We start from the raw sequence: 18,403 nt of genomic DNA, 5'->3' as shown, positions 1-18,403 counted from the left end.
TAATAATTAAACTAAGGCCCCTAGGATAAGAAGAGAATCTGATGACTGGGGCAAGGGGAGCCTACATAAAATACCTCTGATAGAGCTCTGCTATTCAAGATACATAAAAAACTAAAAAATAACAGATCAAAAGCGATTCCCCAATAAATAATCAAAGGATACAAATAAAATGTTCTCAGAATAAAAATTATAAACCATATGAACAACCATATGAAATGCTCCAAATCACTAATAACAGAAATGCTAATCAAAACAACTGAGGTTGGTTTTAACTCACAGGAAACAAATTGTCAAAGATAACAAAAGATGGGAATAATTGCTTTTGTACTGGTTGTGGAAAGAATGGTACAAGGATGCCATATGGGTGGAGCGTGAATTGGTCCAGTAATTCTGGAAAGCAATTTGGAATTATTAAATAAAGTGACTAAATTGTCCTGAGTTTTCCCAGGCTTCATCAAATGCCCTGTTATGGCTATCCACTCCAATCATTAAAATCAGGACATGAGTACCTTTCAAAGTACCTTTCAAAATACCACGTTCTAAAAATACCTGGGTTTGTTCTGGATTATTTCATAAAAATCAAATCTTGATCCCCTCAGCAAACTTGGTGAGACCATCAAGTACCAAAATAAGCTTATTTATCTTTAATAAACAAAATTTTGAAAAAATTATAAATTCCAAACTGCATAGGCTCAATAAGCAAACACTCAGCACCTAAGGAAGTACCCCGGCCCAAGCATGAGAATCTTGACTACGGATTTGAAGAAAACCCTTTAGATATAATTTATGAAATGAACACAATGTCAAATCCTTGTGCTAAGCAGTTGACAGTGTATTGCTTCAAGAACAGAGATAAATAAATCAAGTACAAAGAAACTAAAAGAATTTCCTTGGCAGAAAGAAACTTGAAATGTAATCTGCTGATGCTTGTTTATAGCACAAAACAGGTAAGTCATTCAAAACAAAGCCAAAAAAAACAGGTTAAAAACAATAAAAATTATAATGTATCAATAGCAAAGTGCTCTGTAAGTAAATATGATTGAAACTAAAATTCAGAAAGTCAGCTCTTTGTTTGCGGTAGGTTTGGTTTAGTTTTGAGAGAAGCGGTGAATTTTAGTAGGCACAGAATGACTACACACATGTTCCATGACTGGGGCTGTGAGCCAGCTTCCAGGTTTACAGAGCAGCTAGTTACTTTAAGGTTTTATATATGAATTTAGCTAGGAGTCAGGCTTCTCCAAGGCTGAGCAAGAATAAGATTAGGGAACTACAGATCTCTTTAAAGGTTGAAAGTAATCTCTTGAAGTGTTAGTTTCCTGCAGAAGAGAAAGAGACAGACATTTTATTTTCCACATTCTCATCTTCCTTTCCCCCCATCAATAGCAGCTCTATTTTCTCTTGCAAGGACATGCTGGATTGTGTCTGTTTTGGCGTATCAGTTTGTTCCTTCCGAGTTATTTTGACATCTTTTGACCCCTGTCGACCAAAGCAACTAGATGTCTTTGTGGTAGAGTCACCTGTTTCTGCATCTTCTGTGGAAGATGAATGTTGATATTTTGTTCTCATTTGTTTGCTGTCATATTTTGTTTCTTGTTTCTGCAAACATGTATCTTCCCGAGCCTGCTGAGGTTTGAGACAACCTAAATCCAAAGCTTTAGGAAGCATGGCTCTTTCAAAAGGCAAAGAATCTCTAGTGCTTTTTTGTTTCCCTTCTTCCACTGACTTTTCTTTGGGATATATTAGCTGTGGTCTAACTAGGAGACCCTCTGCATTTGTCTCATAATCTTTCATGGCTCGTTCTCTTCGAAGTCTCTGGAAATCCATCAGCTGACGCAACTCCTCTGGCAGCTCCATACATGATGCCTAAGGAAAGAGAAAGAAACATTCCTGCTTTTTCAAAACTTTTTAATACTGTATTTGAAATCATCTTATACTTACTTGCAAGCAATTGCCTATACCTTAAATTATGTTAATACAGTGCCCTCTAGTGACATCAACTAGTATTGAGGATGGAAATTAATAAGTTCATTCACAATTTTTTAAGACAAGACCTGGTATGAATGTGTATATGGTGGCAAATAATTCCAGAATGTGGCCCCAATGAGAACATTTTTCCCCATGCAATGCCATCAATATAAAGTTTGCTATAGCAACTGGGAAACAGCTCAATGTAATGATAAAAATACATGGAGTCAGAAAACCTAAGTTCAAGTCCAGGTGCCAACACTTACTGTGTGATGATGGACAAGTCTCTTATTCTCTCTCTCTTAGTTTCCTCAACTGCATATAAGAATAATACTTGCATGACCTGCCTCACAAGATTATTGTAAGGAAAGCACTCTATAAATCAAAGTTCCCTATAAATGTTGATTTAGTAAACATTTTAAGTAGAATAGTCCCACTGTTTTCCCTAAAAAATTAAGAATATTGGGGCAGCTAGATGGCACAGTGGATAGAGCTCTGGCCTTGGACTCAGGAGGACTCGAGTTCAAATCTGACCTCAGACACTTGACACTCACTAGCTTTGTGACCCTGGGCAAGTCACTTAACCCTGATTGCCTCACCAAAAATAAAAAATAAAATAAAATAAAAATTAAGAATACCGAGGTCTTTTTGTCATCTACCTACAAGCAAAATTGTGCCTACCTCTGTGCCTCCCAACAGATCTCCAGACCCTTCCCGATAGGTATTTAAGTACGCATCCACCATCGTAGTCAAGTCAGACATCATCTCATCCAGAAGCAACAAGCGCAGGGGCAGCAAATATGTCGTCTCCAGGGCTAGCACTCTCAGCAAGGAAGGTGGGAGAGGTCGCATAAACCATATTTCAGGATTCTCCTATAGCCATCAAAATAATGTCTTCTGAATTATAAGCAAATATTTAAAGCTAATATCTACTTTTATCCATGTTTCCTTTACTCACTCAAGGAGTAGCAGCTTCCTGAATTATTACCCTGTGCTTAGTTGATAATTTTGTCAACTATTTCTTAATGTTTCCTTATAAGGAAGTATATCTCATGCTCTGCCTCCTCAAATTTCAAAAGATCAGAGAAGGCTAACTTCTAATCAGATGGAGACTTCTTCACTCAGAGCTAGGCCTAGTAAAGATAAATGAACAAGTCTTATGATTCTTGTGGCCATGACCTAAAATTTTGGGATCATCATCAGATCTCCTCAGTAGCTGAAGAAATTATCCTTTCTTTGTGAGAAGCAGCTGGGAAAAATTTTGACTCCTATTCCTTCAATTAAGAATCTTGACCCTCTACCCCCAAACTTGAAAACTGAATGCTTTCAGAGAACAACTCTTTGGAAATTCAATAAGACTAGTCTTGGCAAGGTTACAAAGATTTTCCAAAACAGGAAAATTCAGAATTTGGTACTACCCATTCTTTTAGATTGCATTTAGCTCTTCCCTTACATAAGCTGATCACCTGATTCAACAAACACTAGAAAAAGCAATACCATGCAGAATATTCTTTGAAAGTCTCTACCAATCACCTGAACCATCTTTTGCTTGTCATCCAGGAAGGAGACACATTTGGAGGACATTTTAAGGTGTCGAATTAAGCTCTCCTGCAAGGTACTGATGCAGTGTGGAAGAAAGCCACCTGTTTCCATAGAAAACTGAAGGACATCAGCCACCTGTTATATTAAAAAATAAAAATAAAAAATCACCCAAAAATATTTGTGCAGTGTGAAAACACTATAAAGTAGAATTACAAAAACACAGTAATGTAGTTAATATCTGTGTGACCTGGTACAAATCACTTACCTTCTTTAAGCCTCAGTTTTATTATCTATAAAATAAGAGGGTCTGACTAGGTGGATTCTATAAGGTCTCTTCTGACTCTAAATCTATGATGCTAGTACTATTCCATCATGGCACAAATGGTCTGTACCCTGTGCTCATGCTATACAATCAACTGCTGATCTCTCCAAAAACTAATTATCTAGTTCATGAACTATCCCTGCCTAATACTTTTGTTTTTGTCAAGGGCCACGAGTACTTTCATTAGAGACACAATAAAGAAGTAAAATTCAAGAACCAAATACGCTGTTTGTTCATTCAGGTGAAGATTTGATAGAGAAGGTAGTTGTAATTAATGTTAAAAATAAATTTATCTACAAACTCCATTAGCACAGATAATAACAACAAAATAGACATATAATAAATGGATCATATAAATCTGTCTTGAACTCCTGCTTCCTAGTCTATGGATATCTGAGAGAAGTCTGAAAAGGTCACAGCAAGGCCTTCTTTATAAGATATACACAGGCAAAAAGTAAGGAAAAAAGAAGACCTAGGGATAACCCCAGGAGAACAACTCCTTAACTACAGAGTGGTACTTTTGTTGAGCTGAGGGGTAAGCACAGAGGAAATCTCTTATTTAGTGAAATAGCCTGAAAGTCAGAAAGGTCCTGAAAAAAAAATCCTAACAGAGAAAAATAACACGAAGGTTCCTGTGTGAAAAACCACAACAAACATAAACCAATCTATGGTTTCAATGAACAGAGACTTGATTTTTCTGCAGTTACTGCCCAACAAAACTTATACAGCTTTTTAGTTTATTATATTTGTTGATGAGTTGAGATTAATTTTATCTCCTGTCCTAAAAAGGCTTCAAACTAGAACCCCACTATTGGCCCAAACCTGGCGGCCTAAGAGAAGCTTTAAAAAGCCTACTGCAAATCACTGTGAAATTAGCTGCTTGAATTTATTTGCTCCCAAGGCCATAACCAGGAATTTAAGTTTCCTTTTAGTTCTGGACGACAGGGTTTCTCTAAGACTATCCTAATTTCTTTTTTAAGGCAATTGGGGTTAAGTGACTTGCCCAGGGTCACATAGCTAGTGTCAAGTCTGAGGCCAGATTTGAACTCAGGTCCTCCTGACTTCAGGGCCAGTGCTCTATCCACTGTGCCACCTAGCTGCCCTACTCTAAGACTATCCTAAATGCCAAAGGATTCTAAGAAAAACAGATCATTTGAGCTAGACACTCTTTCCATGCTATTATGGAGCATATTTCATTCCCTGCCTCTGCCCAGTTTTGACATGCAAACCTCATCCACAAGCATCCTGATTCTCACAAGTGAATCATTTTTCATCTCCTGGTATTGTCTTTAAGGAATGAACACTAAAAGCCATGATTTCAGATGTCTACATACAAATGCACAAAGTACAGGTGACCTGTACAAAATGACCTGAGATCCTGATATGAAGAGGCCAAGCTTACTTCACAGTTATTCCTGAGACTTGGTGAGATGAAGCCCATGACTAGGATATGGCTCTAAAGGAAGAAAAAGCATGCAAGGAGAAAGAGGAGACAGGTGTAGAATAGCAACATCTATCAAGAAATGCCCATGGGAGGAAGTCTCAGAACTGGAAGGGTAAAGCATGATATTTGGGTGAAGATTAGAGAAACACAAGTGGCATCCTCTGAACTGGAAAGGACAAAACAAAAATGACTAATGGGGTATTCAAACTCAAGATGTTCAAGGAGAAAACATTTTGCTTTTGTCAGAGCTCTTTCTCCTCAAGTCAGCAGATTCATGAAAATTCCAGCCTCGGGTGACTGCAAGAACCTGCAGATGTGATTGCTAACCCACTCTATCAATAATCTCTGAAGGACTGCTGAGAAAAGGAGAAGTGCTATAGGACAAGAGGACAAATGTTCCAATTTTCAAAGCAGTTAAGAAGGTGGAATCTATAAGGCAAAGAGTGGTAAGCTTGATTTCATTTCCCAGAAAAATCCTAGAATGTCATTAAAGGTAGTGAATATCTAAAAAGGAAAACATGGCCTAGTCAAGTCAGGTTATAATGGATTAACTTCACTTCATTATTTGACATGGGGCTACTAGACTGGTAGAAGAAGAGAATGTCATAAACAACTTTTACCTAGAAGTCAAAGTACTTGACAGTCTTTCCTAATATTCTTATGGAGAAGACAGATGAAGGCTAAATGATAGAATAATTAGGTAGATTTGGATTCCTGAGATGATGTCAAATTAGTGGAATGCCCAAGGGTTCTCTTCTAATTTCTCAGCTACTTCACATTTATCAGTGACTTCAATGAAGTAGTCAATGTCAGGCTTATCAAATCTGTGTATAATACAAAGCTGGAAAGGATAACTAACACAATGGACATCAGGATCAAAAAGTTCTTGATAGACCAGAACAATGAACCAAATCTAATAAAATGCAATTACTAAAGAAAATGCAAATTCCTACATATGAGTTCAAATATTCCAACTTTCCAAAAACAGTTTTCTTAAAAAGATGTCACCAGGGAAACAAGATGCCAAATTATCAGTGTGATCTTAGGTACACTAAGGATGGAACAGTGTCCAGAACAAGGGAGGTGATAGCCCTACCACACTGTGCCCTGCTTAGACCACAGGTGGAAGACTGTTTTCTGTTTGAGATTCCATGTTTTAAGGTAGACTGCACTGTTCTTAAGCTGAAGAGTATACATAAGAAGATAACCAGAATAGAAGGGTCTCAAGGTCACGCCATTAGGTTTGATATAAAAAAAAAAAGTGCCTACCTGTCCAAAAGCATGATGGGATGCCTCAATAGGTACAATGGAGGTCTCAAGAAAAGGGCAGATGAACACCTACGAAGGATGCTGCAGAAGGATTTAGCAGCCTTTGAATTCCCTTTCAATTCTGAGACCTTGTGATTCACTACCAGATTTCTGAATTTCTCCTCTTTATACAATGGGACTAGCCATGTAGCATAATGAGGTGTTGATTTTATTTTTTGTCATGTTTCTTTCAAGAGAACTTTAAAAACTTTAGTACATCCTATATTAAAAAGTAACTCATTTATTCTTCTGAATCAGAATCTACTGTTTTCTACGGATACAAACAACAAAATATACATATTCCAGTATACCTCTGTATGCCAGAGGAGGTATACAGGGAAACAGTGACAAGAGTAATGAGCTGAAGAATACAAAGACTCATGCTAGAGTCTTGGTTCTGACACTCACTACAAGGGTCACCTTAGGCAAGTTCCCTCTCTGAACCTCAGTCTTGTCTGTACAATAGAGATAGCACTACTGCACTCCCTGCCTCCCCAGGTTATGGGAAAATGTTCTGTATAGCATAATATAAACATCAGCTATCATAACTGCACACACCTGTGTGTCAAATACATTAGAAAGAACAATTCCATACTGATGAGAAAGGCAGTCAGAAAGCCAGCGACAATCATGAATGACCTGAAGAACGAGAAAACCAGGTGATTAGGACCGGACTGACAGCACAAACCCCACTCTCAGACCGCCCGCCTTCATTCACGTATCAGGAGAGTTACTCAGACTCACTTTCAAAATCTTCCTATCCTCCAACACCATCTGAAGTCCGTTATTGAAAGCTCGACTTCCCAGAAGGAAAATGTCAAATAAGTAAACCCGACTACTTGTTGCCACCTACAAAAAAAACCATTAAGGCACATGAACCCCAGGACTGAATTGTGAAGGAAAGGGTTCAAGGACTGAAGAACAAGAAAGATGTAACAAAAAGTTTGACATCCATGCTTTTATGCTATGGAATGTGTTTATAAAGATTTTTCTAAACAGGTTTAAAATTACTTGAGAAAGGACCCACAAATAATCTGGGCTATTTTCTTTTGCTTTTTTTTTTTTAAATAATTTATTTATTTTTAGTTTTCAATATTCACTTCCATAAGATTTTGAGTTTTAAATTTTCTCCTCCTTCCTCTCCTGCCCCCTCCCCAAGACAGCATGTAATCTGATACAGGCTCTACATATACATTCATATTAAGCATATTTTCCCATTAGTCAGGATGTAAAGAACAATTAGAACTAATGGGAGGAATCACAAGAAAGAAGAAACAAAACAAAACAACAAAAGAAAAGGAGAACAAATAGTATGCTTCCATCTGCATTCAGACTCCAAAGTTTTTTCTCTGGATGTGGACAGCATTTTCCATCATGAGTCTTTTGGAGATGTCTTAGATCCTTGCATTGCTGAGAAGAGCTAAGTCTATCAAAGTCAGTCATTGCACAATGTAGCTGTTACTGTGTTCTCCTGGTTCTGCTCATTTCACTCAGCATCAGTCCATACAAGTCTTTCCAGGTTTTTCTGAAGTCGGCCTGTTCATCATTTCTTATAGCACAGTAGTATTCCATTACATTCATATACCACAACTTGTTCAGCCATTCCCCAATTGATGGACATCTCCTCAACTTCCAATTCTTTGCCACCACAGAAAGAGCTGCTATAAATATTTTTGTACATGTGGGTCCTTTTCCCATTTGTATGATCTCTAGGTAATAACCATATACCAATGTGAACATAGTATTATGCTAGATACCCATCACCTGAAGCTTCACAATCCAAAAACTCTTATTTATCCAGATGCTTACATTTTAAATGGGCAACAAAAATTGGACAAGTGTCAATATAGCTTACTATATACTCTGAGGTAGATAAATCAAAAAGGGATAAGTTGATTTCAAAGAAATTTCAAAGTTTCAAAGAAATCTTTTCTTTACCTGAAGCCAACAGAGTTTCCCATGACGACATAAATTAACTCCTTCAGCTGCCACACTCAGGACACTCTGTTTCTTGATGTGCAGCATCTAGTAACAACCAAAAGAAAACAGTTCCTGAAAACTCTCAGGCTAATCAACAAAGGAGAGGGATATTAGTAGGACTCAAGTTTTAGCAATGAAAGAATTTTCACATAAAATAAACATCTGCACTTTGATGAACCTGTTATCTTATAAAAACTTGCCTTACCAAACCTGCATTAAGCATTACTTATTTCAGGGATGGGGAACCTGCAGCCTGGAGGCCACATGTGGCCTTAAGGCAGCAAGTTTCCCATCTGTGACTTATTTCCTTCACTGGTAAGCTCAGCAAAGAAATCCTAACCTTGGAAATTAACCACATTTACAAGTCAGAATAAAAGGAATAGAAACTGGTACAGCTCCTGCTAGCACAAATGCTATAGCTGTTTTTGCAGAGAAATTTCAAGGTTTATTAATCCCAAATTCTACAATGCTGTTAATTATAGTTGTATATTGTCTTTCTTTGTTCAGACGAACTAAAAAGTTCTACATGAAGTTAACATAACATGATTCAGTGGAGAGAGCACTGGATTCGGAGCCAGAGAACGTGCAATCTAATCCTAGCTTGTCCATTTGTTCTCTGTGAGACTTTGGACAAGTCACATACTGTCTCAGAAATGATTTCCTTGTCTATAAAACCAATAGAGGGAAGAGGAAGAAAAGAAGGCAAGATGATTTCCAAAAGTCCCTACCAACCCTAAGTCTATTATAATAATAATGACAAGGACAAAATTTAAAACATGTCTTTTTGTTGAGTGACTGAAGAGAGCAGAATTGAGAACAGAACCGAGTCTCTTCAAATCTAGTATGCTATAGAATGGACTCATCCTTCAGGTCTCAGGGGCTGGACCTCTAAGATATTTTCCAATTATAAGGTTCTATAAATTTCAGGTTCCTTTTATTAATTATTAAACCAAAATGAAGTCTTTGACCCCTAAAATTTTTCAAATTAACAACTCTTGAAACTTGAAACTCTTGAAAAAATTGGAACTAATCAATGGACAAAACTATCTAAAATATTACAAAATTTTGACCAGTAACGTTAAAATCTATATGGCATAGAAGAGATGACAAAGAGTTTTAAGTAATACTTACAGCAGAACCAAACTTCTGTTGGAACTGATTAACTACTGTGTACGTCACATCTTCTTCCTCTGAATGAGAAAGACAGCAATTACAGACAAATCTCTCTTCACCAATGGAACTGGCCCCCCAGTTTTGGCCATATTCATAAACCTTCCCCTTATGCAAATCAAATACCTAAAGAATCTTCATTATTGTCTGTCAGACCTATCTACTATCCCCACATCTTTACTTTGAACATAGGCATAGGAAAGAGAACACCAGTGACAATTTCCTCTGACGTTTCAATGCTTTCATCCTTGTAAAGAAACCTAAGAAATCCTCTGGTCTAGGCCCTGTGTTAATTTCACAATAATTCTTGCAATAACAGAAAATAATCTAGTCTTAAATAAATCTGGAAGATGGGTTATGAATAAAAAGTCCATTATCTTAGACAAATGGCTATCTCATCCATCAGTTGGCATGTTGCTGGGTTGCTTTTTAGTTGTGTCCGTAAGCCCATTTGAAGTTTTCTTGGCAGAGACACTGGAGTGATTTGCCGCTGCCTTGTCCTGCTTATTTTACAGATGAAGAACTGAGGCAGACAGGGTTGAGTGCCCTGCCCAGGGTCACACAGCTACTGGGTGTCTGAGATTACATTTCAACTCAGCAAGATGAGGTCCTAACTCCGGGTCCTGCACTCTGTACACTATGGCACCACCTAGATGCCAGTTTGTATTGTACATTTATCCTATCTTCAATACCATGTTATTTTATTACGTAGATACCCAGAGGAAATGATGCAGGTTACAATTTTTGGCCTAGAGAATAGATAAGAAAAATCTACCTCCTTCCCTTCATTGTATAGATAGGGGGATGATGGAGGAGGCCTGTTATGTATGATATCAGTGTCACTTGGTTTTGATTTTTTTTAAGTTTATTTTAAACTTAAATACAAAATAAGAAAAGGAAAAAATTGCCGTGTACACAACAGAACATAAGAGGATTCAATATAAAACAATTAATTTCCATTTCAAGAACCTATATAATAAATACTACACATTATTTTCAAAACTGTCCAGTTTTTCTTTGCTTCCTTGTCAGTTTTCTTTTGTTCTCTGCTGTGCACTTTTACTTTTTTTCCCTCCCCCCTCAGAAGGCTACAATTAAGCAAGAATATGTATCTGTGTATGTGTGTGTATGTATATACATACATATATATACATACACACACATATATATAATACATATAAAGATACCTATAAACATACACATATACACTCATACACATGTATGTAAGACCATACTGTGCTTATTTCTATTTGTCATTTGTTTCTCTGAAGATGGATATCATCTTCTTTCATATGTCCAAGTCTTTCCATGTTTTTCTAAATCAAGCGGTTCATCATTTCCTCCACTACAGAAATATTCCAACCCAATCCCATTCTATCTGAGACACTGTCTATGAAAGTTTTTTTCCCAATTTTCTGCATTCTTTCTATCCTTGGCTGCATAGGTTTTATTTATACAAAAAATTTTAACTTAAAATAATCAAAATTATCCATTTTACACTACAACAATGCTCTCACCTTATAATATGGTTTAAGGTCTATTACTACTGATCTGCTTCCTTTACATCTGTTTTACCCTGGTTTCTTTGAAGTTCCTGACCTTTTGTTCTTCTAAATGAACTTTGTTACTTGGTTTTGATTTAAAAAAAAATCTTTGTTGTACACAGTAACAACCACATTGTGCGATGACTGACTGATAGACTTAGCTCTTCTCAGCAATGCAAGGATCTAAGACAAGTCCAAGAGACTCAGAATAGAAAATACTATCCACATCCAGAGAAAAAATTTTGGAGTCTGAATGCAGAAGGAAGCGTACTATTTGCTCTCCTTTTCTTTCATTGTTTTGTTTTGTTTCTTCTTTCTCATGGTTCCTTTCATTAGTTCTAATTATTCTTTACATCATGACTAATGTGAAAATATGCTTAATATGAATGTATATGTAGTCTATATCAGATTGCATGCCGTTGTGGGGAGGGGAGAGGAAAGGGAGAAAATTTAAAACTCAGAATCTTATGGAAGTAAATGTTGAAAACTAAAAATAAATTAATTATTTTAAAAAGAAAAAAGAAAAAAATCTTTGTTAGAAGAGAAGAATCATTAGGGAGAGAGGAGGATTTTATGCTTTCATTAGGATAATCAACACTAGGTCAAATCCTGAAAAGTTTGAAGCCATAATAAACCTCATTGTGGAAAATTCATAGTACCAGATCCTGCCTTCCAGGCCCACTATCAATTAATTACCTGAGGGACTGTATTTTAGGTCATTCAGCAAGGTGATAGTATGTGACTCAAGGGAAGATGAAGCTGAATCATTCATATTCTGGTCTGCTTCTTTCACTTTGTCCATCCTTGTTTCTTCTGTATTTAGGCTATCCCTACGTTAAGACAACACTCAGAGGTATTTATTCTCTACTACCATTGACATATATAGATTTTGCCTTATATCAGTAGTATAGCACTGCAGATCCTACAAGGGTAATCTTGCCTTAGCACACCTGGCATATAGCAAATGCTTATTGACTAACCGAATCTAATAAAAAGGACCTAGTTCTTTTGGCTAACTCTCTTAAGAAAGAAAAATTATCTACAAAATGGAAAAAGCCACCCCCCACATCCCCTGTAATTTTTCTTACATCAAAACAACTTTTCAGACCAGTTCAAGAAAAATTTGGCTGATAAAGTACAGGAAAGACTTTTTATCCCGACCAAGGTTACATTAGTGAATATATTCCTGAAACATCATGATTAAAAAAATTATTCCTTCTCCATACCTGACAGAAGCTGTTTTTTCTCCTACTCCTTGTTCCACATCATCCAGCAGTTCCACTAAAAAAAAATCAGTTTCCAATAGTTCCCCGCATAGAAGTCATCATAATCCCCTCAAAAACAGACCCTGATCATGTCACCCTACACAAGAAATAAGCTTTGAGAAATATAAAGTTTTATTGATGCCTTTTGCTCTTATACCATTTCCCCTTCTGTATATATTCCTCTTCTCTTCCCAATGATCCTTCCCTTCTAACAAAGATTTTTTTTAAAAATCAAAACCAAGTGACACTGTCTGATATCATATATAAGAGGCCACCCCCATAATCCCATCTATACAATGAAGGGAAAGAGGCAAATATTCTTATCTATTCTCTAGGCCAAACTTGGTCATTATTATTATAGTGTTCAGTTTCATTTAAGAATTACACACTTATGTACACTTACTATCAAGTAGTTAACAGAAAGAACAAGCAACAATACATCAGCTCCAAATTATCCGCGTGGTCCAAGGATCATTTGCTCCCTTCGATGCTATGTTCTTTGACAGCTTTTCAGTTGTCTCAACAACAACTGGGATCACTCTTGTCGTTCTTTCCTCCTCCTGGCCCCTCCAAAGCTTTTGTGGTCACTCAAATGAGTTCTAAGGTCCTTTCCCTTTACTTGCACACCACATTTGCTAAGTCATCCTCTCTTATATTACAAACTTTTATATTACCTTATTTCAAGTTATTCATAGCAAGATTTCTCTCCAAAAAAATTAATAAAAATTTAAAAAAGATTTCTCTCCATTAATGTAGACCAGTGAATATTATTCACTATTGAAACTATTCTTTTCAGAGTTTACCAAATGAGGGGCAGCTAGGTGGCACAGTGGATAGAGCACCTGCCTTGAAGTCAGGAGGACCTGAGTTTGGCCTCAGACCAAACACTCGACACGTACTAGCTGTGTGACCTTGGGCAAGTCACTTAACCCTGATTGCCTCACTTAAAAAAAAAAAAACCAGAGTTTACCAAATGCTCTACTAATTACTAAATCCAACAGACTTTTCCCAATCTTCCTCTTCAGTAGTCATGATCAATTCCTCCTTCTGGATTCTCTCTCTTCCCTAGATTTTCAAAACCTTACTTTCTCCCTGTTCTCCTTTAATCTGTCTGACCATTTCTTCTCACTCCCAACTAATTTATCATCCTGCTCCCACCTTTTAACCACAGATGTCTCCCAGGGCTTTCTGTCTTGGAAGACTTTCTCTGCTTATATATTCTCTCCTTTTATATGATGTATTCTCTAGTAAATTACACACAGCCTTACTATCACTCCTAAACTTTAGTCCTGCATCTTCAACAGCCTATTAGCCACCACTAGCATTTCAAATTCAGCATCTCTCAAAATGAATTATTTATCTCTCCTTTCCCTCCTCTTCTAAACTTCCCCATCTCTGTACTCAGGTTCAAAATCTTGGAGTCATCCTTGACTCCCCTTCCTCCCTTATCAATACCTCACAAATAATCGGCTGCCAAATCTAATGGATTCTAGCTCTACGACATCTCTCTTCTCTCTCTTCATTTTCTCTATTAATACAACTATCACTTTACTTCAGGCCTTCATTACTTCTTGCTAAGACCATTACAAAAAGCTACTAACTAGTCCTCCTACTTTCAGTTGCTCTCTTCCCTGATATAATTGCCAAAAAAAAGTTTTTAATCCATAGGCCTGACCATGTTATTGTTCTGGTCATAAATGCTCAGTTGACCCCTCACTGTCTTTAGGATAAAATGCAAATTCCTTGGCCTAAAAATTAAGACCATCCTTACTACCATCCAATACCAAACTACTTTTCTGGACTTCATTCACTTTACCTCCATTCATATACTATTTCAGACAAACTGGATTACTTGCCATTTCTCCAAACCCAACACCAAACTCCCAGCTTTGTGTAACTACACAGGTCATAACGCATAGTAGAATGCCCTCCATATCAGTTTTTTGGGAATTATCTTCCTTTAAAGCTCATGTCCGGTGTCACCTCCTCTCACGAAGCATTCTCTAATCTACACAACGAAAGTGTTCTCTTCCTTTCAAATTTCCCTTTAACCAATTTGCTATCACTCCCAATCTGGTATCATATTTAATCTGTGTACACATATTTAATCTCCTCCAGCAGAATGTAAAATCCTTGAGGGGAGGGAAGTTCTCATTTCTGTTTTTATTACCTAGATACTGAGGCACTTAACAAACTTTTGTTGAATTGAATTTAACAAATGTACAGTGAGATTCTATGAAACAATGCTTCAAAAAAGTATAAAAAGGTAAAACTAGGAATTCCGGTGGCTTTACGGGAAATTCCAGTGGTTTTATGTTTAATGAAATTTCCTTGGGGAGTATGAAAGCATTTCACAATCTTTCTTTTAAAAATATATTATCAAGGGTATAAGAAAATAAGTCCCATTATAATAAAATAAAGCAATGCTACCCCTTTATTCCAAATATTGGAGAATCAAACTTCAGTTTACTAATAGGGTAAATATCAGTCTTACTGTTCAAGATGAAACACTCACCATTCACAATCTCATGGCCAAAAAACATCTTCACTCCTGGCACACTTCGGCCAGTCTCCAAATTCTTGACTACATTTTTTAAAAAATTAAGTTAACAAAATATTATATATTAACAAGAATAATGAAATTGCTCCAAATCTATAAAATGCCATGCTTCTTAAAAGCTTACATCTAAGTTATCTAACATAAAGCTACTATCATATTATCTCTTAGAAGAAAAGTTAAAAGTGAAAATTAAGTTACAGCTTTGAAACCTATAATACAGAAAACATAGTAATCCCATAATACACCAACAGGAACTAGACAGACTGGTAGTACTGTAAAAATTATAATACTCAGGGGCAGCTAGGTGGCGCAGTGGATAGAGCACCGGCCCTGGAGTCAGGAGGACCTGATTCAAAGGTGACCTCAGACACATAACACTTACTAGCTGTGTGACCCTGGGCAAGTCACTTAACCCCATTGCCTAGCCAAAAAAAAAAAAGAAAGAAAGAAATATTATAATACTCCCTATTTTAGACTCTTTTCTAGGTCAAAAACCCCTTAAAGGCAATCTATGCTCAATTTTGCAACATTTTTCCATTCTACACTTTGTTTTTTTAGGCAATTGGGATTTTACACTTTGCTAAGCTTACATAGCGCTAAATGCTCTTTAGGCACACAAATCTTAATTTTCATGAACAACAATCAGATCAAATCACAGACATGAAATGTGGATGGGTAAAGAAAAGAAGCTTCAATATCAGTTTTAAAATATTTAGTATTTTTTTGGATGGAGGAATACATCACAACATACAATACTGGCTGACATTGACAACATCCACCCCCAATACACATACATGCATGTCTAGGTATAAACTTTAAAATTCAGGTAAGAAGTCTGTACCTATTTCAGACAGAAGGAGACTTTAAAGTAGAACTGTTTTGATGTAGTAGATAATGCAGGAAATCGCTTTGACAGTAGAGATTAATTTTATAATACTTTTGATTTGTATAGAATTATTTGTATAGTTTTCAAAACAATTTTATATCTATGATCTCACTTGATGCCCATAATAGCCATGTAAGTTTTTTCATAAACTTCATGTTGTTAATTAGGAAATAGATTTCAAGAACATCCCAAGGTTGGGGCAGCTAGGTGGTGCAGTGGATAAAGCACTAGCCCTGGATTCAGGAGGACCTGAGCTCAAATCCAACCTCAAACACATAACACTTACTAGCTGTGTGACCTTGGGCAAGTCACTTAATCCCACTGCCTCACCAAAAAAAAAAAAAAAAAGAACATCCCAAGGTCATAAAATCGTGGCAGAGGAATTAAAACCCAGATCTTACAATACTAACCAATACTAACCACAAATCTCTCTCTACCATATTACCCTTTAGAACAGAGGTACTTCTCCAGCTTAATAATATGTCATATTTATAGCTTATATAAACCTTAAGATTCACAAAGTGCTGATAATACAGGTACTATAACCCCTTTCATAAATGAAGTACTGAGCTTCAGAGCAGTTAAGTGATACATCTAAGGTCACACCACTGATTACTGTTGGGGCCAAGGCCAAGATATAATCCTGTGTTTTCCTAGCATGAACTGTGCTCCACTATGCCTCTTAAAAATGGACTGTGTTACAAAAGTTCATTTGTAAATACACTTTCAAATTTGGAACTCACTTTTCCACAGTAATCATGTTATAGCTAATATGGAAATTAAAGCCACAAAAGCTTATGTAACACATATAACATGGAGAGGGAAATGGCAAACCACTCCAGTCTTTGCCAAGAAAACCCCAAATGGGGTGAGGAAGAGTGGGACACAACTAAAATGATTAAACAACAACAATCATGAAACACAGATGAACCAATAACTAAATATCATTAACTACATGGTCCCTACAGGAACATATGTTTCCAGTTGCAAATTGTATCTCATAATGCTTATGAGTAGCACAAAGGGACTCTCCTCCCATCAACCCCTTCTCCAAATTCAGTTTCATTGGAGATGGAGAAAAGTTTTGCTGTGGAAGCATCTTGGGAAGGGAAGTGCCCTAAAATAGCTGCTAACCTTAATAATAGGTGTTTGCATGCAAAATATATTCACATGCAATAGGTATCTGAAAGCTAATTTCTAGAATCTCTGTAACTGACTACCCTGGGAAATACCTTTCCTACACAATGATAAGAGTAAATGTTTCCCAAAAGGCTAAGAACAGTCATATTGCAAACCAGACAGAACTAGACTTAGGGGATTTAACACTTTACTAAGTAGTTGCCTGGATTTGTCATTTAACCAGCTAAGTAAACCTGGCTCAGTCATCTTACATTTCTTATCTGTAAAACAAAATAATTGAACTAAATTATTTCTAAGTTTCCCAAACTCAATTTTGATTCTGTGAATTTAACATTCTAAGCAAATATGAATTGTAATAAAATTTTCACTTTAGTGGAAAAAAGGAATATAGAAATACAGGCAAAAGTCTTACAGAGTTATGGGTTATTGTGCAAACCATTATATGCTACAATGCTCCTGTGTTGGGAAAAGACATCTAACCTCCTAACTTCTCACAAAGCAGAAAATGCCTCAATTCCCAAATGATCATAATGGTAACATTTAAACCTTGGTTTAATGGGTAATGGTTCACTTAAGAGAATAGTAGAGACAATAGTAAGCAGAAGACTAAAAACCAAAGAGAATAAGACCTTTTTTCAGAACAATAATCTTGCTAGGGTCCACATGTTGAAGCACTCCCTGGAAGATGCCACAGACTAAAGTGATTTTCACCCTTCTTCCCAGAATCTGGTTTAAGAAATGGTAATCACTGCTGGGATCCATCTTGTTTGATACTAAAGAGAAGTCTTCAAGCCTTCAGCTTCCTTAAATTTCTAAGCAGTTGAAAATCAAAAAGAAAATGTGATGTTTTTTGCTATTGGTTTTTCCTTTTCTTATACCTGAAAGAGACAAAGAAAAGAATAAGAATTATAAATTTGCTACACTTTTTAAGTTCCTATTATATGGCCAAGCACTATGCTATGGGGCTCTCTCAGGAAGTATATAATAGTTCTTTGTAAGAAATATACTATCACAAACACCAACCCAAAGTCATACATTGGAAACCAAAGAACTATAGGAAAATTCTTCTGTTTCCTTAACTAAAACGTGAAGCAGACAGTACCTAAAGACAATTTATATGGGTAAAGAGTACTCCTTAAACAAAATAAAAGCAAATAGGAAAAAACCAACATTGGTAAATTGTTGTCCAATGTATTATTAGTTTGCTTACTCCATCTGACATTTAAATATTATAACTACAATGCATCAATCTAGGGAAATAAATGGGTATCTCTGAA

The 18,403-nt window shown here is 36.4% G+C and overlaps 1 protein-coding gene across 3 annotated transcripts; it reads right to left on the bottom strand.

Moving 5' to 3' along the window:
- Positions 1 to 267: 267 nt before the first annotated feature.
- Positions 268 to 17,930, bottom strand: EXD1 (exonuclease 3'-5' domain containing 1). 3 transcript variants are annotated; one of them, XM_027869945.1, is made up of 11 exons: positions 17,756 to 17,930; positions 15,056 to 15,124; positions 12,502 to 12,556; positions 11,972 to 12,105; positions 9,693 to 9,751; positions 8,520 to 8,606; positions 7,326 to 7,430; positions 7,140 to 7,220; positions 3,499 to 3,642; positions 2,647 to 2,838; positions 268 to 1,863 (listed from the first exon to the last, which is right to left on the bottom strand). In XM_027869945.1, the coding sequence occupies exons 1-11, from the start codon at positions 17,886 to 17,888 to the stop codon at positions 1,309 to 1,311; spliced, it is 1,614 nt and encodes a 537-aa protein (XP_027725746.1). In that variant the 5' UTR covers positions 17,889 to 17,930; the 3' UTR covers positions 268 to 1,308. The 3 variants fall into 3 exon arrangements, with proteins under 3 accessions (XP_027725746.1, XP_027725747.1, XP_027725748.1); XM_027869946.1 differs by lacking the exons at positions 11,972 to 12,105; positions 12,502 to 12,556; XM_027869947.1 differs by lacking the exons at positions 11,972 to 12,105; positions 12,502 to 12,556; positions 15,056 to 15,124.
- Positions 17,931 to 18,403: the final 473 nt, after the last annotated feature.

This window comes from Vombatus ursinus, unplaced genomic scaffold (assembly GCF_900497805.2).
Source record: "Vombatus ursinus unplaced genomic scaffold, bare-nosed wombat genome assembly UNPS02014794.1, whole genome shotgun sequence".
Classification (NCBI taxonomy): Eukaryota; Metazoa; Chordata; class Mammalia; order Diprotodontia; family Vombatidae; genus Vombatus; species Vombatus ursinus.
The sequence above is the reverse complement of the archived record's forward strand: the minus strand, read 5'-3'. Positions and strand labels throughout refer to the sequence as shown.

Excerpts from the sequence above, each read along its gene's own strand:
- EXD1 (XM_027869945.1), bottom strand. The coding sequence starts at position 17,888 with ATGGATCCCAGCAGTGATTACCATTTCTTAAACCAGATTCTGGGAAGA. Across the intron at positions 12,557-15,055 it reads TGGCCATGAGATTGTGAATG|TGGAACTGCTGGATGATGTG; the intron begins GTGAGTGTTTCA and ends ATTTTTTTTTAG. Across the intron at positions 3,643-7,139 it reads CTAATGTATTTGACACACAG|GTGGCTGATGTCCTTCAGTT; the intron begins GTGTGTGCAGTT and ends TTAATATAACAG.